The sequence below is a fragment of the Mus caroli genome, unplaced genomic scaffold (genome assembly GCF_978045245.1).
Source record: "Mus caroli unplaced genomic scaffold, Mus_caroli_1 scaffold_13, whole genome shotgun sequence".
Lineage (NCBI taxonomy): Eukaryota > Metazoa > Chordata > Mammalia > Rodentia > Muridae > Mus > Mus caroli.
Window position 1 is genome coordinate 1,179,162 of NW_028227268.1, and position 25,854 is coordinate 1,205,015.

A 25,854-nucleotide genomic window follows, 5' to 3' on the forward strand; every position below is an offset into this window, starting at 1 on the left:
CTGAGTCCAGTCCTTTGCAAAGCCACATCAAGGTATCCATGGAGTTGGGAGGTCACACCATATCCTGGAGCCAAGCAGCTGGGATAGTTGCTCAGAAGGTGACTTGTGGACCTAGGAATTTCAGGAGCAAGACAAGGGAGGCTCAGAAAGCATTACCCTTGATAGTCACTTTAGTGTAGATGAGAGCCAGGCCCATCTCCAAACACAGTCAGCTCCCCTCCCCCGACTCCAGGATCAAGTGTTCAGTGAAGACATGCCAAGGCCCTGCAGTAACCCCACACATGGACCCATAAGAATACCTCTCCCTCCATTAAGAGCCACAGGGACTAAAATATCTTACAGAAGCAGAACTTTGCACAGGTCAGGTGCTGGGCAGAGGCAGCTCAGTCGGAGGCTGCTGTTCAGGAGTATTTGGCTGACAGTGTCCTAGACAGCTGCTTGTCCTGACTTCTTCTTGGTGCCTACTACTACTACTCAAGAGCCCAGGTGACAAAAGAGTGCCAGATAGGGAGAGTGGGTGTTATGGGCAGTTACTGGTCAGACCTCAGGTCAGCACAGGTGGGAACCAAACCTCTAGTCCAGGGACTCAGGCCCCAGGCAGGCTTCAGAGTACCTAGTGTCATGCCTCCCGGCTACAGAGTAGTGGGCTAGGGCCCCCTGCCCTGAAAGCCTGGGAGTTGGGCCAGGTACCTCCTTACCCTCAAAGGGGGGACACTCTAAAGAGGGGCCAGGAGCAGAAACCAAAGGCCACAAAGCAGAGTGTCCAGTTCTTCCTCTGACCAGACCTACTCAGGAACAGTTTAAGTGCATGTGTCTAGCTCTCGGTGCCTGTTAGAAGCTACTTGTCTGACACTGGTCTGAGTGACAGCTCCATTGTGACCACCCCACCTGTTGGATTGGGCTACTTCTTTCCTTGGCCTTTGCCCCTGCCTGTGCCAGGTGGGCAGCAAGAGGATCTAGCATGAAGCCCTTTCTGTGATTCCTGCCCCTTCACGATGATTTCTGGAAGACTTAGAGGGGGAAGAGCCATGTGATATGGTAGCTGATGTCATGTCTGGGAGAGAGATGGGGTGGGGACATCTGTAAGAGAAGGGTGTCTGGGTCTGGAGAGCCACACTCAGCTAGCAGGAGTCCTCAGGGTCCAGGATGGCTCCTGAGTCAGACAGCAGCAGAGCCTGCTCCAGCAGGAGCTACAACAGAAATGGCCCTAATGAGGTTGCTGGTTCTAAATGTTTCAAAAAGTCTCCTCAGAAAGCTGGACATAGAGCCGGGCGTGGTGGCGCACGCCTTTAATCCCAGCACTCGGGAGGCAGAGGCAGGCGGATTTCTGAGTTCAAGGCCAGCCTGGTCTACAAAGTGAGTTCCAGGACAGCCAGGGCTACACAGAGAAACCCTGTCTCAAAAAACCAAAAAAAAAAAAAAAAAAAAAAAAGAAAGAAAGCTGGACATAGTATCACATACTTGTAACCCAGTTCTCACCAGGCTGAAGCAGAAGGATTGCCATGAGTTTGATGCCAGCCTGGATTACAAAGCAAGACCCTGACTTAATAGAGACAGACAGAAAGAGAAAGAGACTCCCGCATAGTCTCGGGATAGCAAAGAGGAAATAAACAGGATGGGAAGCAGGAAGGAGTGCAGCTCACTTCCCTGGAGCCCATGCGAGCACTCAGGCTCCATGCCCATGGCACTCTGTAGCTGTGCCGACAATTACCCTAGTCAGTGCCCGTTCAGTGTGTTCCAGGTCCATGGGAGTCACAGAGCAGTGGACAGACAAGACAGACATGCACATCTCCTCCCAGGTTGCCTCATGCACATAAGGCAGCTGAGTTTAGGCTGGCAAGCAGTGGGGTTGTGTCCCCAGGACACCAGAGTCAGCTGTAGAGAGAGCATGGGGTGCGTGCTCCTCACCCCTGCACTTGGGAGGCAGAGGCAGGCACGTCTCTAATTTCAAACAGTTTGCATAGTGAGTTCCAGGTAAAACTAGAAGCTTCCTGTCTGCTGGGCCAGGCTGCCAGGGAGGAAGGACAGGTCTGTGTGTCCCCAAGGGAAACGAAATGGTTTTAGAAAAGATATACATTTTTAGTGTCAAAGACTCAAAGGACAGAAAAGCTTAAAAGACAAAGATCGCCATCTACAAAGCTAGAAATGGCTTACTAGCAGGCACTTACCCATTACGTCTGGGTTCTAGCAGCAGCCGCAGCAGCAGTAAAATGACCACTTAGACCATGGGTCAAGTGGACACTGGCAGGGCTGCTCTAGGCTTTAACCTGTACCCGTGTGGAGTACAGCTTGCCAGACAGTCCTTGGACTGTCTCTGTTAGGGATGCAAGTGGTCAGAAGCGTTCATGAGTACTCCCTGTTATACTCAGGCCCCAGGGACAGGACGAGGAAGGACTGAACTCTCATTGGGGTAGCCTGGCTTGAATGGGAGGGGGGCCACCTGCCACCGCCCCTCCCCTCCACCAGCCCTTAGGAAACAGTCACAGCATCTCAGGGTGTTTTGGTTTTTGCTTTCTTGTGTTTACAGAGTCCAGATTTCTGTGTGCTAGGGGAGAGGCAGGCCTAGGATCAGTTGAAAATATGTGAAGCCCATGCCCACACCTCTTGCACCCTAGTCAGGACCCAACACAGTTGCTGCCACTGGCTAATGCTAGGTCACAAAGAAAAACAGAATATGAGTCCCTACAGGTTGTTATGATGTGACCAGCTCTGAGCACATGCCCTTCCCATGTTCCTAACCTACATCTTTTTCTACTTCTTGCCTGTAGAGTGTCCAGCACCTCCAGGACCCAGCTGTTTCCAAAAGGTCAACCGGAGCCCTGTCCCCATACAAAAGGTCAACCGGAGCCCTGTCCCCATACAGAAGGCCTTTGCTGTCAAAGGGCTAAAGATGGAGGCTCAGCCAAAAGCCACACACCCCAGACCCATCAAGTCTCACCCAACTAAACCTACAAACTGCCAGCAGCAGCGGCCCCCTAGGATCCGCAACTACAACCTCAAGGACTAAGTCTCAGCCTCCTGCAGGGGACTGCACAGGGGCTCCACCTTGTACGTGGGGCCTGTGGTTATACAAGTTGGGAGTGAGAATACACATGGTATACAGGTGGGTTGTGAGCACAGGACAGCATCCCAAATGATGGCCTTCCTGATGCTAAAGAGCAATTAAAGCCTCCTCCATCTGCTTGGCCTGTGAAGTTGTCTGTCTTGTCCTACTTGGGGAATGCAGGCTGGAGCCTGGGCTGGCCTCTGCCCCCTGCCTGTCACCACCCACAGCCACTGTGCACTCGCCCTGTCGGTGACACTGTCCTCCAGAGCTTGGTGGGCAGAATAGAGTGGCCACCTGCAAAGTAAGTATGTCCCCAAGGAACACTGTGTGAGAGGTCCTCCCGGGAGCATGGGCCTGGCCACCCAGAGGCCCAGTCTCAGAACCAGACCCATCTGCCTACTGAAAACCTCATGAGACCTGCCTGACCAGTTCCTGTCCATAGCAGAACTTAAAGAGGCCCATGGCCTTAGCCTTGCTGGGTATCAGACACACAGGGCTGCAGGGTCCAGGCAGCTCCCAGGTCCAGGTTGTTGTGTGTCCTTGACTAATCATGTATGTGACTCTGACTCTTGCAGCTTCAATTTTGCATCTGTGTGTGTAAAATCCTGACAGTGATTTCCAGCTGGCTGGCTCACATGGTGGGCCATCACAACATCACAGGGAAGCCCACACTCAGTAATGTGGTCTTGGATGCCAGTTGAAAAACTCAGGCCTAGGTAGCAGACATCTGCAAATCACCCCTGCTGCGGGTCTGTAGTAGGTAGCTCTCAAGGTGCATATGCAAAGAGAGAGCCATAGGATGCTTTTACAAGAGCCCACCTAGGTACACTGTGCTGTTTTCACGACCGGCAGAGGCCATGGCAGGCCATCCTTACGTGGCTCTCCCATATCCACATCTGGCAATCCACTTTCTCTGTCACATGTTTCTGAGATGTAGCCCTGCAACTTCCGTTGGTGAAAAGATGATCAGAGAAGTCTGCTCTGCCCTTAGCATCCTGCTCTGTGTACGGCCCAAACTCTGAATCCCTGGGTTACATCTCCTCCAGCCGAGACCCTGACAGCTGCAGAGGGCAGAGCTCTGCTGACTACTTATGGTTGGCCAGCAGCTTGGCCAGTGAGAAGGCAAACATGGTCTATCTCAAGGCACCAGGAGCTGGGGTGGGACTGCTCTGGCTAGTATGTGTACAGGCCTTTTGTAAAACTTTCCTAGGCTGGCCCTGAAACCCAAAGACACCCACAAAGGCATAGGGGCAAAATGGGAGAGCTTGGGGGCAAGCCAGCTTATGGGCAGAATACACCTGCCAGTCCTATAGGCTGCCCTTCAGGGTCTCTGTTTAGCCTCCTTCCACAGAAAGCCTGGGTGGACAGCCACGTTGGAGAAGCTAGAAGCCAGGGTTGACAAGCAACGCTCTGAGGCTCTGGCTTTTGCTATAGACTTGCAGTCAAGGACCACTGACACTAGCACCCCCACCCCCCACCCCCCGGCCATTGCCCCATAAGGAGGTCAGTCTTAGTGGCCTGGGCCTGTAGTGGAAGGAAAGGAGGGAAGGGAACAACCTCTCTAGGCACTCAAGGGGCCCAACCCTGAGCAGTCTGTGTCTTTTTGGACGGTGAGTTTTGTCATCTCCCGCCCCCAAATTCGATAACCCTTTGAAAAAAGGAATTTAAAGGGAGGGAGGGAGAGGGTCCCGGAAACTAGCAACTCAGGGAGGCGCGCAGCAGCTCCTTTGTTCCCACCGGGCGGGGGAGGGGTGGTATCCCGCTCGCCAGATGGCCGCGCCTGGACACTGAGCGGACTCCGGAGGCCGCCGCACGCGCCCGTCAGTGTTCCCTATCCTGCCTACTGCTCCCGTCCCTGCCCGCATCCTGGTCTCCAAGGCGGCCACAAAGGGTGGGAGTCCGAGAAAGCTGGGCCACGATGACCGGTAGTAACCCCGCCTGAGGCGCCCTCCGCCAGGGTCAACGACCGCGCTTGCGCGGGGGCCTGCGAAGTGCTTTGCCGCTGTTGCCGGCCCATCACCCTATTGCCTAGCAACGCCCACCCGCGCGCCGCCATTGGGCCACCGAGAACGGCCTCGGTGTCCGATTGGTTTCGATGTGGAGCAGGCCACGCCCCTCGGCTCCGCGCGCGCTACGATCACGGCGTGGAATCGCAGCGACACGGACCTGTCCCCCCGCGTGGCCCTGGTGTCCTCCTCAGTGCAGAGTTCCCAATGTGACCAAGCACGCCCGACCCACACTGCGCGCGCACAGTGCACACCTGGCCCCGGCCCCGAGGGAGTGGGGGTGGGAGGATAGAGATGAGGGCGTCGGGATGAGCCCCGCGTGGCCCGCGCGAGGCCGGGGGCGGGGACGGAAGCAGGCGGGGGCTGTGCGTTCCTTGTGCTCCAGCGCGCGCCCGTGCAGGGTCCCGGCTGGGGGCGGCGCGCGCGGGCATCACCCCACCGGCGGCGGCGCGCCGGGTCCCGGGGCGCAGCCCCGACGCTCATTGGCCTGGGCGGCGCAGCCAAGCTGTCAGCCCATGTGGCGTGGCCGCGCGGGGATGGCCGCGGTTTAAATAGCGCCGGCGCGGCCTAGAGGGAGCCAGAGAGACGGCAGCGGCGTCCCGTCCAGTTCGCCTGCCGCGCTCCTCGCTCGTCGTCTGCCTCCAGAGCCCAGACAGGTACGCCGCTGCGTTCGAGGTTCCGGGGCGGCAGGCCGGTGTCGGGATGCCACGGCTCCAGTGGAAGGATAGGCGGGCGCCCATCCTCGGCACCCCTGCGCTCGCAAAAGTGCCGCCGCGCCCCTCCGACAGCCAGCCACCCGACTGTGCTCCGCGATCGGGCCGAGAGGGGCGCGGGAGGGGTGTGCGGAGAGCCAGCGCGGCGGGCCGCTGTCACGTGGGCGCCGCGCCAACCGAGTGCAGGAGGCTGGGCGACTCGTGGATGGGGCCGGGGCCTTCATTCGCACTGGGCCGCTTTGGCAGGGCGCAGGAGGCCGCGGTGGTACCCGGGCTTCAGCTTGGAGAGGGCAGATGCCGGTCTGGGTGCGCACGAGGCCCCAGGGGCCTCAGCGGAAGTCATCAGACCATCCAGGCCTCACCGGCTGGGTGGCGCGGAAGCCTTCTCGTTGGACTACGGCTGCAAGGCCTGAACTGCCCTGGGCAAGTGCCTTAGGGACAGGAGGATCTAGCAGATCCTTCTGCTGCCTCGGCCAGGTTACAAAATGTTCGACCAGATGGCGAGAGGCTTCACCTTTCCCCTAACCGCACCTAGCTGAGAGTAGTATTCCAGGTTGGACCTTGCTGAAGGGGTCCATTGGCAGGGGATCGGTTTGCCTCAGCCCTGCTAGGCCTGGGCACTCACTAGTTGTCGGGCCTGTTCCCTCTGGGTCCTAACCAAGCCTGGCGTCCTGGCTGGCACTGAACGGCAGTCAGTCTCCACCCTCATCGTGAAAGGGAAGCGCACTGGCTTCCCCGTGGCTTAAGGTGAGAGTGTCCCAGACCCTGTTTCTTGAAGCCCCACTTATGTTTGCAAGTTCCTGATTTGACTAGCTCCAGTAGGCAACTGGAGATCCTATGGTCCCAGGTAGCTCTGGCAAGACATGGTAGGGTCAGGCCAGGTCAAGTGTCTACCCTGGAAGGGGTGACAATCTCAGAAGTAGCTATCAGTGCAAGGAGACCTAAGCACTCAGCTCATCTGTTGTTTACAGCTGAGTTTTGCTAGTTTCCACTGGGGGCTTTCTGAGCCCTTGCTCTCAGAAAGTCTTGAGGTATGCTACCTGTGGATTCAGGTGGCTGTAGCTGGGAATGACTCTGTGAGAGACCCACCATGTTATCTTACCCCACAGAGAAGAGCCATGGAGGAGGTGGTGATAGCCGGGATGTCGGGGAAGTTGCCCGAGTCAGAGAACCTGCAGGAGTTCTGGGCCAACCTCATTGGTGGTGTGGACATGGTCACAGATGATGACAGGAGATGGAAAGCTGGTGAGTGTCCCCTCGGGATCATGCAGCAGGACGGACAGAGTTTATGACCAAGGCACTTCTGGAGACAGGGAACTCCCTGTAGAGCTAGCTGTGAGGTTGAGAACCGGTCAGAATGAAAAGGGACAGGTGACTTGGTTGGCCCCACGTGGAGGACACCAAAGGTGGATCATAGAAGGGGGTTGGCCCGGCGCTTTGGATATCTCAACTGCAGCCTGTGCCCTGAGCTGGCAGATGGTGTCTAAGATGACTCTCACACCCAATGGGCTCTAACTGAGCCACAGAGCAGCTCTACCTGATGGACAGGTGTGAGTCAGCATTGGGCTGGCCTGGCCAGCCTGGGAGCAGGAAGAGGGTCTCCCAGTCGCCAGCCTCACCTCCTACAGGGTTGACTCTGGGTCACCCACATGTGGCTGTTTTGGGACTCCTCACTAGCAGTGAGTCTGGGTCACTCTCTGGGAGCCTGGCTTCAGAGGCTGTGATGTTCCTCAGGGCTCTATGGATTACCCAAGCGGTCTGGAAAGCTGAAGGATCTGTCCAAGTTCGACGCCTCCTTTTTTGGGGTCCACCCCAAGCAGGCACACACAATGGACCCCCAGCTCCGGCTGCTGTTGGAAGTCAGCTATGAAGCTATTGTGGATGGAGGTGGGTCATTGGGCTATTACTACCCTTTTTAGAGCATACTGTAACGAGGGCTGGGGACGTAGTTCAGTGGTAGCGCAACTTGTCTAGTGTGCACAAGAACCTGGACTTCATCCCCGGTACTATTAAAAGGAAAAGGAGTCCCAGCACTCGGGAGGCAGAGGCAGGCGGATTTCTGAGTTCGAGGCCAGCCTGGTCTACAAAGTGAGTGCCAGGACAGCCAGGGCTACACAGAGAAACCCTGTCTCAAAAAAACCAAAAAAAAAAAAAAAAAAAAAAAGGAAAAGGAGATGCAACAATAATATCTTTTTGGCTCTGAGACATCAAGAGACAGGCTTGGCATGGGTCTCTCTAGCTATGTCCCCAATCCTGATACAGGGCCAGTGGCTCAGGAGGCGGGGGCCCTGAGCAGGGCACAGTTTCACAACTGCACACTAGAAGTGTCCCAGGCGCGCCCTGTTACCCCAGTTTCTTCACTCCCCAATGTCTGGTTGTTCTTGGGCTGAGGGCGGGGCTTACAGCAGGTAGCTCTGCAGGGGCTCAGCTTTGGCAACAACCCTGTCCCACTGGCTGTCTCTTATTCTGGATCCTGCTGCTTTGGACATGGATGTGTCCCCGGGGATAGAAGACCCTACAATGGGCAGCAAGTGTGGGTTGGTATGGCGGGGGTGCGCTTCAGGTTGGGAGATGTTAATTAGCCCTATACTTGATAGACAGCTTGATGCACAACTGCTCTGGGGTACGGTATAAGACCAGCGAGCCCTTGGTGAAAATGAAGGCCCTCACCTCGGGCCTGTCTGGCTGCCCAGGCTCTATCAAAGGCTGGGCACAGCTCCCAGGGGGTTACCCACGGTCCTCTGCTTTCCTGGCTTGGACACTTGGCCTTTGTGTTCCTGTATCTCCTTATCACAGCCTGTCCCAGGGCAGGCTGCCCTTGGCACTAGAGAACTCATTGGCCAGCAGCCTCTTGAGACCCACCAGTAACACCAGAGGCCAAGGGAGTTGCCTTCAGACAATGCTGTTCTCTGTCTTTCCTATGGCTTCCTATGGGTTGCTGCCTGACCCAGACCTTAGAGGTCCACTGTGGCCCCTGATGGCACCTCTCTCACCCAAGCCTGTGGCTCTTGCTGCCCCCGGCAGGTATCAACCCAGCCTCACTCCGAGGAACGAACACTGGCGTCTGGGTGGGTGTGAGTGGTTCAGAGGCATCCGAGGCCCTGAGCAGAGATCCCGAGACGCTTCTGGGCTACAGCATGGTGGGCTGCCAGCGTGCAATGATGGCCAACCGGCTCTCTTTCTTCTTCGACTTCAAAGGTGGGTGGGCAGCCCAGCCCTGGGCACGGGCCCAGCTGCGTGTGTGCATTCACCTAGACAACCCTTTTGGACTGACTTATTCCTGGGGGAACGTTGAGTGGGGTACTCAAGGCCCCGGCGGGGGGTGAGGGGGAGGTGGTGTGGGACAGCATCTGCCCTTGTCCACAGGACCAAGCATTGCCCTGGACACAGCTTGCTCCTCCAGCTTGCTGGCACTACAGAATGCCTACCAGGCCATCCGCAGTGGGGAATGCCCCGCGGCCCTTGTGGGTGGGATCAACCTGCTGCTGAAGCCGAACACCTCTGTGCAGTTCATGAAGCTGGGCATGCTCAGCCCGGATGGCACCTGCAGATCCTTTGATGATTCAGGTAAGGGTGGCCTGGGGAGCGATCATTAGGCTCTGCTTTGCAGGGCTCCAGCCTGTACCCTGAGTGTGGCATCTTGGCTTCTGATGGGGGCACACATGTATAGACTTACAACATACACACCCCATCACCCCAGAGCACCTAGCTGAGGTGTTGATCTACCCTAGGGAGTGGATATTGTCGCTCTGAGGCTGTTGTGGCTGTTCTGCTGACTAAGAAGTCCCTGGCTCGGCGGGTCTATGCCACGATTCTGAATGCTGGCACCAATACAGATGGCAGCAAGGAGCAAGGTGGGCACGGAGGGAAAGAAAGAGCATGGATCATAAGAAATGGGGAAGAGGGGCATGCAAAGCTTGATACCATACCATACCGCTACCCATCTACCGTAGGTGTAACATTCCCCTCTGGAGAAGTCCAGGAACAACTCATCTGCTCTCTGTATCAGCCAGCCGGTCTGGCCCCGGAGTCGCTTGAGTATATTGAAGCCCATGGCACGGGCACCAAGGTGAAAGCCCTTTCTGACCCATACCTGTGACTCCTCTACCCTTGTTAGAGGGCCTTCCGGCTGCAGCCTTAACCTACTCTGTCCCCTGCAGGTGGGTGACCCCCAGGAACTGAATGGGATTACTCGGTCCCTGTGCGCCTTCCGCCAGGCCCCTCTGTTAATTGGCTCCACCAAATCCAACATGGGACACCCTGAGCCTGCCTCTGGGCTTGCAGCCCTGACCAAGGTGAGCAGGCTGGGTTCTGGGTCAAGAGTCCCTGTTATGTGGTTAGCGGTGTAGTGTGACCACTACTTGGCCTACCTTGGGGCTCCTGCCTGCCTACCAGCTGGCCCTTTGACTGCACCGTGGGAGCATGGGGCTACCCTCATGGCGCGTTCCCTGTGGTAGATGTGCCGACTTATATAGCTTCTGGCCAAAGGAAAAATTTGGTTGCAAAAAGGACGGGTACAGTTCTGAAGAAGTATCTAGGCCTCGTACTGAGGTGAGGGAGGATCGAGCCAACGTCTGCTATGGCGTGCCCTTTCCTGCTGGGTGACCTTGCACACCTGCCTGTCCACTTGTTGGCACCTTCAGCTTGCTTCTACATTGGGGGATGTGTGGTTGTCTGGATGACCCAACTGTTTGGGCTTCTGGGCCTGGCCTGGGGGGGGGGGGTTGTGTGCTCAGGACTACGGCCCCTCAACTTGGAGACATGCACCCTAGATGACACAAAAAAACAAGGTCAGAGAGGACAAGGGTCTTGGTGCTCAGCACCACACACAGGTCATGGGCCCAGGGGAGGTAGGTAGCCACACTTGGCGGGAACAGCCGCCCAGTAACTGTGTTCTGTCTGCAGGTGCTGTTATCCCTGGAACATGGGGTCTGGGCCCCTAACCTGCACTTCCACAACCCCAACCCTGAGATCCCAGCACTTCTTGATGGGCGGCTGCAGGTGGTCGATAGGCCCCTGCCTGTTCGTGGTGGCAACGTGGGCATCAACTCATTTGGCTTCGGAGGCTCCAATGTTCATGTCATCCTCCAGCCCAACACACGGCAGGCCCCTGCGCCCACCGCGCACACTGCCCTTCCCCATTTGCTGCACGCCAGTGGACGCACCGTAGAGGCAGTGCAGGGCCTGCTGGAACAGGGCCGCCAGCACAGCCAGGACCTGGCCTTTGTGAGCATGCTCAATGACATTGCAGCAACCCCTACAGCAGCCATGCCCTTCAGGGGTTACACTGTGCTAGGTGTTGAAGGCAGTGTCCAGGAAGTGCAGCAAGTGTCCACCAACAAGCGCCCACTCTGGTTCATCTGCTCAGGTGAGCCTGCCCCTGTGTTCCCAGGCTGGCCCTTAAAGGAGGAGGGGGGTGTCCCTTTTTTTGAGGGTGAGGCTGATGAGTGGCCATGCTGTGGCCCTGATAAGCTTTCTGGCACAGGGATGGGCACTCAGTGGCGCGGGATGGGGCTGAGCCTCATGCGCCTGGACAGCTTCCGCGAGTCTATCCTGCGCTCCGATGAGGCTGTGAAGCCGTTGGGAGTGAAAGTGTCAGACCTGCTGCTGAGCACAGATGAGCGCACCTTTGATGACATCGTGCATGCTTTTGTGAGCCTCACTGCCATCCAGGTATGCCACCCGTGTGGTGCCGGCATCCTGTGGCACTTGTGCCAAGGTCCTGCCTTCCGCACCCAGAGTCACATAGTCCTGGACCAGTCTGGTGTGTAGGCAGAGCCTTGTACTGGTATGAGCCTGGGGAAGGGTAGGACTTTCTCAGAGGTCCCTGAGAGAGGCCTGGTACGCTTAGCCTGCTGGGCTTTACGGTTAGGGATTGTCAGGCTAGTGATCTAGGGGCTATGTGACATGGCCTGGGTCACTGCTTCACAGATTGCCCTCATCGACCTACTGACTTCTGTGGGACTGAAACCTGACGGCATCATTGGGCACTCCTTGGGAGAGGTTGCCTGTGGCTATGCGGATGGCTGTCTCTCCCAGAGAGAGGCTGTGCTTGCAGCCTACTGGCGAGGCCAGTGCATCAAAGATGCCCACCTCCCGCCTGGATCCATGGCAGCTGTTGGTAGGCATCCTCCAAAGGGCCCCCAACCTCATTAGGCACCAGCATCTTCCTGGAAGGGGTTTCTGTCCTGGGTCCTCCAAAACAACCTGCTGCTTTGGTGTAGGACATGGGGTTGCAAAGGGAGAGGTCACTCTGTTCAGGTTATCTTCAGTTCCGACCCCACAGGCCTGAGCAGAGTCTGAAACACCACACACATGAGATGAAGGTCAGGGAGCTGAGGAGAGCTTCTCACCAGCCCTTGGGTGTTCACTGCCCAGCTCCTTAGCTGCTCACCCTGACGCTTCCCTTGAGATCAGACATGGCAGGGGTGGAAATGCCCTGGAAGGCGGCAGACACTTGTCATTCCACCAACACCATTGGCCCCAGGTAGTGCTCATGCCCAGGAGGATGGGCTGGGCTCTGAGGCCAGCCACTCTGTTGGCAGGTTTGTCCTGGGAGGAATGTAAACAGCGCTGCCCCGCTGGCGTGGTGCCTGCCTGTCACAACTCTGAGGACACCGTGACCATCTCTGGACCTCAGGTGGGCCTGCAGTCCTGACAGGACTTCTATTCCCTGCATTTTGCCCTGGCCCTACCTAGGAGGCAAGGCCTCCTCAGTCTGTGTCTAGGCCCAACTGGGGAGCTCCCCTTGTCTCAGGCCCTCTGGGTGAAACCTAAGCTGGGCGGACTGTGTGTCTGACCAGGGAGAGCCAGTCCAGGCGCCCTGACCACTCTCCTTGATGCCTGCAGGCTGCAGTGAATGAATTTGTGGAGCAGCTAAAGCAAGAAGGTGTGTTTGCCAAGGAGGTGCGAACCGGAGGCCTGGCTTTCCACTCCTACTTCATGGAAGGAATTGCCCCCACATTGCTGCAGGCTCTCAAGAAGGTGAATACCTGGCCATATGCGTGGACCTGAGGGCGGGTGATGTGACTTCACGTGCTAACCCAGCTCCTGTGCAGGTGATCCGGGAACCACGGCCACGCTCAGCTCGATGGCTCAGCACCTCTATCCCTGAGGCCCAGTGGCAGAGCAGCCTGGCCCGCACATCTTCTGCCGAGTACAATGTCAACAACCTGGTGAGCCCTGTGCTCTTCCAGGAAGCGCTGTGGCACATCCCTGAACAAGCCGTGGTGCTGGAGATTGCGCCCCATGCACTGTTGCAGGTGAGCACCTGGTCCACCTGGGATAGGGGCCCAGCAGCCTGCCAGTCACTGGAGAAGGCAAGTGTGGCACGGAAGGGGTCAGAGCCCAGCCTCCCTTTGCTCTGTGTAGGCTGTCCTGAAGCGAGGTGTGAAGTCCAGCTGCACCATCATTCCTTTGATGAAGAGGGATCATAAAGATAACTTGGAGTTCTTTCTCACCAACCTTGGCAAGGTGCACCTCACAGGGTAGGTCTCACTTCTTTCTACTGCTCCCTTAGGGGCCCACACCACCCACCCACCCAGAAGAGGGGTTGCTGTCAGCCTAGCTCAGTTCTGGCCCTCGGTCCTGGGGCCAGGTATGTCACTCAGCTCTTTTATCACCAGCATCAATGTCAACCCTAACGCCTTGTTCCCACCTGTGGAGTTCCCGGCTCCCCGAGGGACTCCTCTCATCTCCCCTCACATCAAGTGGGACCACAGTCAGACTTGGGATGTCCCAGTTGCTGAAGACTTCCCCAACGGCTCCAGCTCCTCCTCTGCTACAGTCTACAGCATCGGTGAGCCAGGCCTCATGGCGGGCAGGTTCCTTCCCAGGCCTGTGGGCCAGTGCTGAGCCATTTGTCCTTACAGACGCCAGTCCTGAGTCGCCCGACCACTATCTGGTAGACCACTGCATTGACGGCCGGGTCATCTTCCCCGGCACTGGCTACCTGTGCCTGGTGTGGAAGACACTGGCTCGCAGCCTGGGCTTGTCCCTAGAAGACACCCCTGTGGTATTTGAGAATGTGTCATTTCATCAGGCCACTATACTACCCAAGACAGGTAAGAGGCCCCTTCGGTAGGGGCTGCTGATTGATTGTCACGCCTGCTCTGCTGACCCTCCTTCTTCCTCTGCAGGAACCGTGCCCCTGGAGGTGAGGCTGCTAGAGGCCTCCCATGCCTTTGAGGTGTCTGACACTGGCAACCTGATTGTGAGCGGTGAGTAGGGCCTGGCCGGGTCTGTGGGTGAGGGATCCCAGCTCCTGGCCTGCCCCATGCTAAAGCCCTCCTGTTGCTTTGTCTCCTACAGGAAAAGTGTACCTGTGGGAAGACCCGAACTCCAAGTTATTTGACCACCCGGAAGTCCCGACACCCCCTGAGTCTGCATCGGTCTCCCGCCTTACCCAGGGAGAAGTATACAAGGAGCTGCGGCTGCGTGGCTATGATTATGGCCCTCAGTTCCAGGGCATTTGTGAGGCCACCCTTGAAGGTGGGCAAGAGCAACCTCTTGAGTCAGTTGAGCATGACTGCCAGAAGCCATGTCCTGCTGGGGACGGGGAAGACAGGGAGGAAGGATGTAGAGGTGCTGGAGCAGGCGAGGCCTGGGGTGCTGACCAGCCCCTCTGCTGCAGGTGAACAAGGCAAGCTGCTCTGGAAAGATAACTGGGTGACCTTCATGGACACAATGCTGCAGGTATCCATTCTGGGTTCCAGCCAGCAGAGTCTGCAGCTACCTACCCGTGTAACCGCCATCTACATCGACCCTGCCACCCACCGTCAGAAGGTGTACACGCTGAAGGAGGACACTCAAGGTAGCTCTGGCCCTAGCTCTATGCTCTTGCATCCTGGGCTGGGCATTGCCTACACTAACCAGCGTGTCTCCATAGTGGCTGATGTGACAACGAGCCGCTGTCTGGGCATAACGGTCTCTGGCGGTGTCCACATCTCGAGACTACAGACGACAGCAACCTCGCGGCGGCAGCAAGAACAGCTGGTCCCCACCTTGGAGAAGTTTGTTTTCACACCGCACATGGAGGCTGAGTGCCTGTCTGAGAGCACTGCCCTGCAGAAGGAGCTGCAGCTGTGCAAGGGTGAGGGTCCCCAAGCCTTCTCCCCTCCTCCTTCACTCTCTGCCTCTGAAACCCGCCAGACAAGGCCTGGACAGTGGGGAGCTTGGGGTGGATGAGAGCGGCCTACCTTCCATGGGCCTCCAGCACAAAACTACTGCATCCTTTATTCCTTCCCGCGGCTGTTTCTGCTGTGGACAAGCTAGGAAGTGGGCCCTGGAAGTTGGCGGGAGGCCTTAGAGAGAGAACATAGGCCTTTCTCCATCCCAGGTCTGGCACAGGCTCTGCAGACCAAGGCCACCCAGCAAGGGTTGAAGGCGGCAGTGCTTGGGCAAGAGGACCCTCCACAGCATGGGCTGCCTCGACTCCTGGCAGCTGCTTGCCAACTGCAGCTCAACGGGAACCTGCAGCTGGAGCTGGGAGAAGCGCTGGCTCAAGAGAGGCTCCTGCTGCCGGAAGACCCTCTGATCAGTGGCCTCCTCAACTCCCAGGCCCTCAAGGCCTGCGTAGACACAGCCCTGGAGAACTTGTCTACTCTCAAGATGAAGGTGGCAGAGGTGAGTGCTGGAAAGATGGACAGGCCATGTGCATGCATCTGGGGCAGTCTCGGGCCCGAACCTGAAACAGGCAGCCATGATGTAGCAGCTTTCTGTGCCTTTGTGCTTTGGTTTGTTCCACCCTAAAAGACTGGAAATATTTTCACTGCTACTAGCCCAGGGGATGAGATACCAGAAGGAAGGCTTAGGGGAAAGAACCCTGGGATGCTCTGGGCTCTCAGCTAGGATGTCATAGGCAGAGTCTACAGGAGAGTAGAGTAGAACACTGGAAGAGCCTCCTGGCTGGCATCAACATGAGACTGATCAGCACGGGGGGGTGCTCACCCAGTCCCCAGGGTTCTGCTTCCTAGAGACAACAGGTCTAAGATGCCCTCCCACCCCAGTAAGATGCCCTCCCACCCCAGTAAGATGCCCTCCCACCCCAGTAAGATGCCCTCCCACCCCAGGTGCTGGCTGGAGAAGGTCACTTGTATTCCCGCATCCCGGCACTGCTCAACACCCAGCCCATGCTACAACTGGAATACACAGCCACCGACCGGCACCCCCAGGCCCTGAAGGATGTTCAGACCAAACTGCAGCAGCACGATGTGGCGCAGGGCCAGTGGAACCCTTCTGACCCTGCGCCCAGCAGCCTGGGTACCCTTGACCTTCTGGTGTGCAACTGTGCATTAGCCACCCTGGGGGATCCAGCCTTGGCCCTGGACAACATGGTAGCTGCCCTCAAGGAAGGTGGCTTCCTGCTAATGCACACAGTGCTCAAAGGACACGCCCTTGGGGAGACCCTGGCCTGCCTCCCCTCTGAGGTGCAGCCTGCACCCAGCCTCCTAAGCCAGGTACTGCGCCTAGGCACGCAGGGCAGGTAAGGGCTGGGTATGGTTTGGCCAGCTCAGTACTTAACGAGACTTCATACACGTAGGAAGAGTGGGAGAGCCTGTTCTCGAGGAAGGCACTACACCTGGTGGGCCTTAAAAGGTCCTTCTACGGTACTGCGCTGTTCCTGTGCCGTCGAGCCACCCCACGGGAGAATCCTGTCTTCCTGTCTGTGGAGGATACCAGCTTCCAGTGGGTGGACTCTCTGAAGGTCAGGCTCTGGGGCTGGGTACCTTGCCTTGCCTGGCATATGAACAGCCCTGAGGCTGACCCTCCTTTATCCTGCAGAGCACTCTGGCCACGTCCTCCTCCCAGCCTGTGTGGCTAACAGCCATGGACTGCCCCACCTCGGGTGTGGTGGGCTTGGTGAACTGTCTCCGAAAAGAGCCGGGTGGACACCGAATTCGGTAGGAAAGACTCTGAGAGGTGCCTGCCTACTCTTCCTCCTCCCCTCCCTCCAGGCTTGGTCTCCTTACCCACTTTGCCCCACAGGTGCATCCTGCTGTCCAACCTCAGCAACACATCTCACGTCCCCAAGTTGGACCCTGGCTCTTCAGAGCTACAGAAGGTGCTAAAGCATGACCTCGTGATGAACGTGTACCGGGACGGGGCCTGGGGTGCCTTCCGTCACTTCCAGTTAGAGCAGGGTGAGCCCACTGATGCCCTATACCTGACAGGCCAAGGAGGAGGTGGGGGACAAAGAGCTGGGCAGGTAGGCACTGTGGCACACATATCCTTGCTTTCTTTTCCCTCAGACAAGCCCAAGGAGCAGACAGCGCATGCCTTTGTAAATGTCCTCACCCGAGGGGACCTTGCCTCCATCCGCTGGGTCTCCTCCCCCCTGAAGCACACGCAGCCCGTGAGCTCAGGAGCACAGCTCTGCACTGTCTACTACGCCTCACTGAACTTCCGAGACATCATGCTGGCCACGGGCAAGCTGTCCCCTGATGCCATTCCAGGTGCCAACCAGGATGGGGTCTTGTGACTGGGTTGCTGTGGGAGTAGGGAACGTGCCTGTGCCATAGCAGCCCAGCGAGAAGGAAGTCGTCCTGCACAGCTCCTGGGGCAGAGAGGGTCCCCAGCACCAGGGCTGTACTTGCACCCTGTGCCCCTGACAACCTGTCCTAGAGTGGGGTCTAACGCGAGCCTCCCTTCTGTCTGCTCAGGTAAATGGGCCAGCCGAGACTGCATGCTTGGCATGGAGTTCTCAGGCCGGGATAGGTGCGGCCGGCGTGTGATGGGGCTGGTACCTGCAGAAGGCCTGGCCACCTCAGTCCTGCTATCACCCGACTTCCTCTGGGATGTACCCTCCAGCTGGTGAGTGGGTGGCTGCAGTTGGGAGATGATGTGATCTTGGTTGGTGGCCAGGCTGAGTCGATCCTGTGCTGTGTACCCTCAGGACCCTGGAGGAGGCGGCCTCTGTGCCCGTCGTCTATACCACTGCTTACTACTCGTTAGTGGTTCGTGGGCGCATCCAGCGTGGGGAGACTGTGCTCATCCACTCGGGTTCAGGTGGTGTAGGCCAAGCTGCCATTTCCATTGCCCTCAGTCTGGGCTGCCGCGTCTTCACCACTGTGGGTAAGGCCCCTTGCCTCTCCCAAACCCTTGGAGCTTCTTGAGCCCCGTGCCCCAAACTCACTGGGGTCTCTCCCCTGACAGGCTCCGCAGAGAAGCGAGCATACCTCCAGGCCAGGTTCCCTCAACTTGATGACACCAGCTTTGCTAACTCGAGGGACACATCATTTGAGCAGCATGTGTTACTGCACACAGGTGGCAAAGGTCTGTACGTGTCCCCTGGAGAGTGGACCACACAGTCAGTCTGGCCCTCTGGACTGAGGTGTGTATGGGTGAGCCCACCCTGACCGAGTGACCTGTTTGCCACCATAGGGGTCGACCTGGTCCTCAACTCACTGGCAGAAGAGAAACTGCAGGCCAGTGTGCGGTGCTTGGCTCAGCATGGTCGCTTCTTAGAGATTGGCAAATTTGATCTTTCCAACAACCACCCTCTGGGTATGATTGGGAGCAGGGGTGGGGGCTGGTGTTGGGGCCAGAGGCGTCCATCAGTGAACATGACTCTCCTATTCAGGCATGGCTATCTTCTTGAAGAATGTCACTTTCCATGGGATCCTGCTGGACGCCCTTTTTGAGGAGGCCAATGACAGCTGGCGGGAGGTGGCGGCGCTCCTGAAAGCTGGCATCCGTGATGGAGTCGTGAAGCCCCTCAAGTGCACAGTGTTTCCCAAGTCCCAGGTGGAAGATGCCTTCCGCTACATGGCTCAGGGGAAACACATTGGCAAAGTCCTTGTCCAGGTGAGCCGAGGTCCTCGGCGCCCAGCCCGCCTTGGCCTTTCTTAGTTTGTTACTGTGTGTGGCGGGCGTGTGTGGGAGGGAGGACATCGTGGTGTAGGAGTTGGTTCTCTACGCCGTGCAGGGGTCAGCAGGCTTGGTACCAGCACCTTCAGCCACTGCTACTTATCTGCAGGTACGGGAGGAGGAGCCTGAGGCTGTGCTGCCAGGGGCTCAGCCCACCCTGATTTCTGCCATCTCCAAGACCTTCTGCCCAGCCCATAAGAGTTACATCATCACTGGTGGCCTAGGTGGCTTTGGCCTGGAGCTGGCCCGGTGGCTCGTGCTTCGCGGAGCCCAGAGGCTTGTGCTGACTTCCCGATCTGGAATCCGCACCGGTAAGCGAGTAGGAACAGCTGGTAATTAATGTAGGCTTCCCTTTGATGGGAGGTGTTCTGGGAAGGGCTGCAGGCCACGCTTATCCTCTGGTGCAGCTCCATAGCCCTGTGTCCCACAGGCTACCAAGCCAAGCACGTTCGGGAGTGGAGACGCCAGGGCATCCAGGTGCTCGTGTCAACAAGCAACGTGAGCTCACTGGAGGGGGCCCGTGCTCTCATCGCCGAAGCCACAAAGCTGGGGCCTGTTGGGGGTGTCTTCAACCTGGCCATGGTAAGAAAGGCAGGCAGGGCTCTGCGTACCTCTAGAGCCTGAGACCCAGGGTAGCTGCTAAGTGGGGTTAGAATCTCAGAGCTGCAGCAAGCACTAAAACCTCTGCTTCCAGGTTTTGAGGGATGCCATGCTGGAGAACCAGACCCCAGAGCTCTTCCAGGATGTCAACAAGCCCAAGTACAATGGCACCCTGAACCTTGACAGGTGGGCCGTCAGTCCCTCTGTTAAGTTTTACGCATGCTCGCAATGTGTATTGGTTCCTGCTGGGCTCCAGGGTCTGGGGAGGGGAAGCTGTGCCACCTGTGGCCTTAGGACTGCCCTGGGGAGGTTATGGGCTTAGGGACATGAGAGGTTTCTGAGCTATCAGACTGACATACGCACCCACAGGGCAACCCGGGAAGCCTGCCCTGAGCTGGACTACTTTGTGGCCTTCTCCTCTGTAAGCTGCGGGCGTGGTAATGCTGGCCAAACTAACTACGGCTTCGCCAACTCTACCATGGAGCGTATATGTGAACAGCGCAGGCACGATGGCCTCCCAGGTGGGCTTCTCTGTCCAGCCCGCCCCTGCTTGTGGTCTCACTCCCCAAAGCACCTCACCCGCTGCCTCCCTTGCTCACAGGCCTTGCCGTGCAGTGGGGTGCCATCGGTGACGTGGGCATTGTCCTGGAAGCGATGGGCACCAATGACACAGTCATCGGAGGTACGCTGCCTCAGCGCATCTCCTCCTGCATGGAGGTGCTGGACCTCTTCCTGAATCAGCCCCACGCAGTCCTGAGCAGCTTTGTGATGGCTGAGAAGAAAGCTGTGGCCCATGGGGACGGGGACGCCCAGAGGGATCTGGTGAAAGCTGTAGCACACATCCTAGGTAAGCCAGCTTCGGGGTCCTTCCCAACCCAGTTGACTCTCTGAGTATCAGCTTTCCCATCTGTAGAAGCAGAGGACAGAGTTCTGTGGTCTGAATGCTTGGCTGGGTGATTGTTAGTAATGCTGGAGAGCCACAGCATGTTCCTGGTCCCCATGTCCCCTTCTACATAATGGCCACTTATCCCCTTTGGCAGGCATCCGAGACCTCACAGGTATTAACCTGGACAGCTCGCTGGCAGACCTCGGCCTGGACTCACTCATGGGTGTCGAAGTTCGTCAGATCCTGGAACGAGAACACGATCTGGTGCTGCCCATGCGTGAGGTGCGGCAGCTCACGCTGCGGAAACTTCAGGAAATGTCCTCCAAGGCTAATTCAGCTACTGGTGCGTACCAGGCAGCAGGTTAAGAAAGTCCTGCTGTGTCCCATCAGGGGCAGCCCTTTTACAAAGAACACTGGGGCCTGTGCTTAGTCTGTGTGCACGTCCTCACGAGCCCACGAGCCGAGGCTACCCTGTCTCCTCCGTCTTTACAGACATGACAGCCCCCAAGTCCAGGAGTGACACGTCTCTGAAGCAGCACCAACTGAACCTGAGCACACTGCTGGTGAACCCTGAGGGTCCTACCCTAACCCAGCTCAACTCGGTGCAGAGCTCTGAGCGGCCTCTGTTCCTCGTGCACCCCATTGAGGGTTCCACCACCGTGTTCCACAGCCTGGCTGCCAAGCTCAGCGTGCCCACCTACGGCCTGCAGTGCACCCAAGGTACTGTGCTCATTGCTGAGCAGTGCTCATTGCGGAGCAGTACTCGCTGCCTCGAGCCTTGGTTCCTCGCTAACTGCTAAGCCACTCTGCTTGTCTTTCTAGCTGCCCCCCTGGATAGCATTCCGAACCTGGCTGCCTACTACATAGATTGCATCAAGCAGGTGCAGCCTGAGGGGCCCTACCGCATAGCTGGGTACTCTTTTGGAGCCTGTGTAGCCTTTGAGATGTGCTCCCAGCTGCAGGCCCAGCAGGGCCCAGCCCCGACCCACAACAACCTCTTCCTGTTTGACGGCTCACATACCTACGTGTTGGCCTACACCCAGGTGAGAGCTGGGCCAACTGGTCCTAAGCGTTGCCGCCTGTGTCTTGGCTTTGAATTCACTTCTGGGAGGGTCCTGGTTCCTTCAGCACTTGCCACAGCAATCTCTCCTTCCCTGACAGAGCTACCGGGCAAAGATGACCCCAGGCTGTGAGGCCGAGGCCGAGGCTGGGGCCTTATGCTTCTTCATAAAGCAGTTTGTTGATGTGGAACACAGCAAGGTGTGCGTGGAGACACCCTAGAGAGGGCAGGGAAGGCAAGGCTGGGCGGAGTGGGGTCTGTGTGCCTTTAAAGTGGACCAGGGAGATCTGAGTGCCTCTTCAGAAACCCATCTGCTCATGAAGGCAGGGCAGACTGTGTGGCCCCGCCCCACATGCTCAGAACTGTCACCCCTAGGTGCTGGAGGCCCTGCTGCCGCTGAAGAGCCTGGAAGACCGGGTGGCCGCCTCCGTGGACCTCATCATTAAGAGCCACCACAGCCTGGACCGCAGAGAGCTGAGCTTTGCTGCTGTGTCCTTCTACCACAAGCTCCGGGCAGCCGATGAGTATAAGCCCAAGGCCAAGTACCATGGCAACGTGACACTGCTGCGTGCCAAGACAGGCGGCACCTATGGCGAGAACTTGGGTGCTGACTACAACCTCTCCCAGGTGAGTGGCACAGGTGAGGCAGGTGTATTCGCACAGGTGGGCTGCTTGGTGGTGGTCACAGAATGACACCTGAGTATTTTCAGGTGTGTGACGGGAAGGTGTCTGTGCACATCATTGAGGGTGACCACCGCACACTGCTGGAGGGCAGCGGCCTGGAATCCATCATCAACATCATCCATAGCTCCCTGGCTGAGCCACGAGTGAGTGTACGGGAGGGCTAGACCTGCCGACCACCATGAAGCCACGCTCCACACCTGCCACCAGAGATGCTCCGATCCCCACCACACCCTGAGTGCAGGAACTGGGGAGGGTCCTGCTGGTGGGACCCCTCCCCCAAGTGGCCCAGCACCACCCACTCCCCTGGTGGCTGCTACAAACAGGACCATCACGCGTGTGTGTCCCAGCCGCGTAGTGGGGTTCCCAGAGCCACTGACTTGGAGACACCCTGGTCTGTGAAGAGTCAGTGGAGGCAGGAGCCAAACTGAGCCTTTTCTACCGTGTGGCATTTGCCACGCTGGTCGTTTCTCCATTAAATTCTCATATTTATTGCATTGCTGGGAAAGACCCCCAGGGTGACTCATTCCAGAACCCCCTAAAATGGGAGAAGCCATGTGGGGAAGATTTCTGGGAAAGTTTCTAGACTCATACACAGGTTGCTGGCTGGAGCCCCTTTTTGTCTTGTCCCTGCTCACTGCAGGGCAGGGTATGGAGAGGGCTGGTTCCCAGGGTACGAGGACCCCAGCAGACACTGCAGCCTGTGGCCCTTGGTCCCCAGCACTCCCCGGCTGCCCCATGATGCAGGGCCATCCTAACTCTGCGGACCGCACCGGGCACTGACTGTTTTCCAAGATGAAAATGCTGCTTGGGTTTTGACTTTCCTGCAGCTGTCAGTGTGAAGTGTCTGGACTATGTCATTTTTACACCAACCTGGTAAAAATGCTGCTCTTGATGCTCTCCTGATCCCACAATTAAACTGCACGTGAGCGAGCACTGCCTTCGGTTCAGTCTCTTTCCAGTCCAGGCCAGCTTCAGGCTCTGATACGTCTGGGTATTCCCCACAAATGGCCTCCACAGCTCTTCCAGTGAGATTCCTTGGAGGGTGTGCCATTCTGTCAGTATAAGGGGAGTATGCTGAAATGTGTTTCAGCATGGAGGGCTGGCTGGAGGCCTTGCCACTGTAGTACAAGCAGAATTTGTCCACCTTTAAGTTGCCCTGAGGGCACCAGCTTAGTCACAGCCCCACCCCAGCGGTAGAGAATAGCGTCATCCTCTACTTGTAGTCAACTGAGAGTTAGTGCAAGCCCTCTAGAGGAAAACTTACTGTTTAAGTGACCACTGTGAGAAGCATGTCCCTGGAAACAGGTGACATGACCAGAGCCGAGGGCCTGAGTCACACAGAACTGACCATGTGTGTAAGCAGAGGAGTGGAGGTTGCTTGGAAGAGGAGGATCAAGAGAAAAGTAGGCTCAGTTTAGTGGACCCACACTAGCAGCCAGTGTAACTACATTGGCCTGGGGCTAAGGCATGGTGGGTCCTGCAGGGCAGCTTGTTGGACTAGGCAAAGTCCCCAGGCTTGAGTGTCCAGGAGAGACTGTCACAAGGCCGCAGCATTCGGTCCCATCCAGAGAGCAGCAGCTTCGACAACTGCATTGGTAGGGTACAAAGGTGTCCAGAGGGTCCCAGTCTGAGTGATAAGCCTAAGGCTGAAGCATCTAGGTGGCTCTAGTTACACTTAAGAAAAATTCTTACAGCTCTCGTCATGAGTTGCATGTCCATTCCTGGAAAGGACCTGCCCAATCTCTATAGTGTCTCTACCTAGTTAGAGTTTACTGACTCAAGGGAGCAGATTTATAAACTCGCAGAAAGGCCCTGTGTGGTCCTTAAAATTAATGGATAAGAGGCAATAAAATCATGAGGCTCCTTCCTGTTCTTTGTGATTGCCTAACAAGACATAAGCTGGGTGTGATGAGATTGCTCAGTGGATAGAGTCGAGCTGCTGTGCAGCCTGAGTTTGATCACTGGAACCCATGCAGCAGTAGAAAAGACTAAGTTGTCCTCTGACCTCCACACATCTGTTGAGTGGAGCAAAACTGAAATAAATGAAAACTTAAAAGAGCAGTTGCTGTTCACAGGGATCTTAAGATCTGGCTTGTCAGTATGATTCTTTACATTAGTCAGGAATAGGAGTCGTCTGCAGCCTCAGCTACAGTAGCGTTGATGTAATAAAAAATGACTCTTAACAAGCCGGGTGTGGTGGTGCACGCCTTTAGTCCCAGCACTTGGGAGGCAGAGGCAGGCGGATTTCTGAGTTCGAGGCCAGCCTGGTCTACAAAGTGAGTTCCAGGACAGCCAGGGCTACCCAGAGAAACCCTGTCTCGAAAAACAAACAAACAAAAAGACTCTTAAGGCCTGGCAGTGGTGGCGCACACCTTTAATCCCAGCACTCAGGAGGCAGAGGCAGGTGGATTTCTGAGTTCCAGGACAGCCAGGTCTATACAAAAAACAAAAAGATTCTAAGGGGGTAGAGGAGTGACCCTTAGCACCTCCAGCCCCAAGGGACCTGACACCCTCTGCAGGAACCACTGAGTGCTTAGAGGTACATGCAAGCAAAACGTTCACACACATAAAACTAAAATTTAAACAAAAGCTCAAAGAGCTTAAGGGTCAAAGTTGCTAAATAAACTGCTCTGTGCAAACAAAGCTCAAGACTGGAGCACTGGGTACCTGAGCACCCATTAGCCCAGCAGGCAGAGACCAGCCTGGGCTGTATAAGAAGCAGGGTGGGGCTGCCAGGCAGTGATGGTACACACCTTTAATCCCAGCACTCCAGAGGCAGGGGCAAGAGGACTTCAGTTCCAGGCCAGCCTGGACCACACAGGAAAACCCTGTCTTGGGACAAAAAAGCCCAGAAGAGACCTATCAAACCACCCACACGGACCCTAGGACACAAGCCAAAAAAGTGAGCTAGCTGTGCCGGTCCAGGTGTTGAGACTAGTAAGGTGTGTAGGAAGCGAGAGGACTGTTGAGTAAAACCTCTGGAGAGAGGCAGTCCTGTGAGGGTCCCTGGAAGGGGGGCGATGATCTGGTCAGTCCTCTGGAGAACAGGATTTGTTTTATTTCTGAATAATGAACAGAGCTCAGGAAGAGATGGGACCTCGGGTAATTTGGAGCCCCAGAGTAAAAGGGCAGGGCTGCAGCTTGAGAGGAAAAAATGGCCTTTGTGTAATGTGCACAAGGCCCTGCTTTCAATCCTTAGAACTGGGGTCACTGGGGGCTCATTTTCAACTTGTAGGTTCAGGAAACATGTCATATGCTAAGGTCTATCACAGGCAACAAGACCAACAAGAAAAAATAGAAGCAAAAGCTTTTCCACTTGTGGGAAGATGGAGTGAGTGAGGTTGCTACCCAACCCCCTGCACACACACAGTACATGGTACCTACTGAACAAGGACAGGGAAGTCAAACCAAATACTGAGTCCTAAATGTGAGACCAACTGTTGGGGGCCAGGAGTGGTCCTTGGACATCTAAGGAATGGGGTGGGAGGAGCCTGGAGATCACAGGGGACGGACGGACGTCTCCATGGCAGTGTACAGCTCTGACAGGCACCTGAGAGTCTGAGGCAAGATGGCTACTAGTTGCATCCCAGCTGCCTGCAAGGTTTCATCATCTTAATATCATTTATTCACCAAGAACCAGAAAAAAATCTTGAACGGGGAAGACAAAAATAAGCATCGGTTAATGATCTTTGAGAAGAAACTGGAGGCAGTCAGTGGGCTTGAATGTAGCTCAGGGTAGAATGCTCATCTACTGTTCAAGAGGCCCTAGGTTTCATCTCCACGATCAGAAAACACGGAGGAAGGGAGGGGGAGGGAGTGGGGAGGGAGGGGAAAGAGAGGAGAAAGGAAAGGATGTAAACTGGGTCATTGGCATGCACCTGTAACCCCAACAAAGAATAAAGCAGTTGACGCCACACGCAGTGAGCAATAAAGAATATATCTAATAAACCAGTGAATACGGGAAATCTCAACACAGAAACAAAGCACTGGCC

General features: G+C 56.6%; 2 protein-coding genes across 6 annotated transcripts in view; both read left to right on the forward strand.

The window, feature by feature from the left end:
- The window catches only part of Ccdc57 (coiled-coil domain containing 57), a 107,681-nt gene extending 104,487 nt beyond the window's left edge, over positions 1-3,194 (forward strand). For 4 of the 5 annotated variants that reach the window (XM_029484105.2, XM_085829344.1, XM_085829345.1 and 1 more), the window contains one exon: positions 2,769-3,194. In XM_029484105.2, the coding sequence (XP_029339965.1) occupies positions 2,769-3,007 (239 nt within the window). In that variant the 3' untranslated portion in view covers positions 3,008-3,194. The remainder of the gene's footprint in view (positions 1-2,768) is intronic. The other variant, XR_015044901.1, reaches the window with a different exon arrangement.
- Positions 3,195-5,605: 2,411 nt separating this feature from the next.
- Positions 5,606-22,792, forward strand: Fasn (fatty acid synthase). The gene is made up of 43 exons (XM_021177126.2): positions 5,606-5,708; positions 6,875-7,010; positions 7,500-7,652; positions 8,790-8,963; positions 9,132-9,332; positions 9,497-9,619; positions 9,719-9,834; positions 9,926-10,060; positions 10,671-11,133; positions 11,251-11,438; positions 11,697-11,886; positions 12,311-12,405; positions 12,615-12,749; positions 12,824-13,027; positions 13,137-13,252; positions 13,391-13,563; positions 13,637-13,828; positions 13,904-13,984; positions 14,076-14,255; positions 14,398-14,577; positions 14,653-14,856; positions 15,103-15,389; positions 15,836-16,222; positions 16,306-16,470; positions 16,548-16,666; positions 16,752-16,906; positions 17,015-17,218; positions 17,426-17,576; positions 17,659-17,837; positions 17,919-18,038; positions 18,147-18,269; positions 18,346-18,569; positions 18,742-18,943; positions 19,063-19,214; positions 19,327-19,418; positions 19,602-19,753; positions 19,834-20,079; positions 20,273-20,461; positions 20,611-20,838; positions 20,941-21,161; positions 21,280-21,378; positions 21,554-21,805; positions 21,889-22,792. Exons 2-43 carry the CDS (start codon positions 6,884-6,886, stop codon positions 22,024-22,026), a joined length of 7,515 nt encoding a protein of 2,504 aa, XP_021032785.1. The 5' UTR covers positions 5,606-5,708; positions 6,875-6,883; the 3' UTR covers positions 22,027-22,792.
- Positions 22,793-25,854: the final 3,062 nt, after the last annotated feature.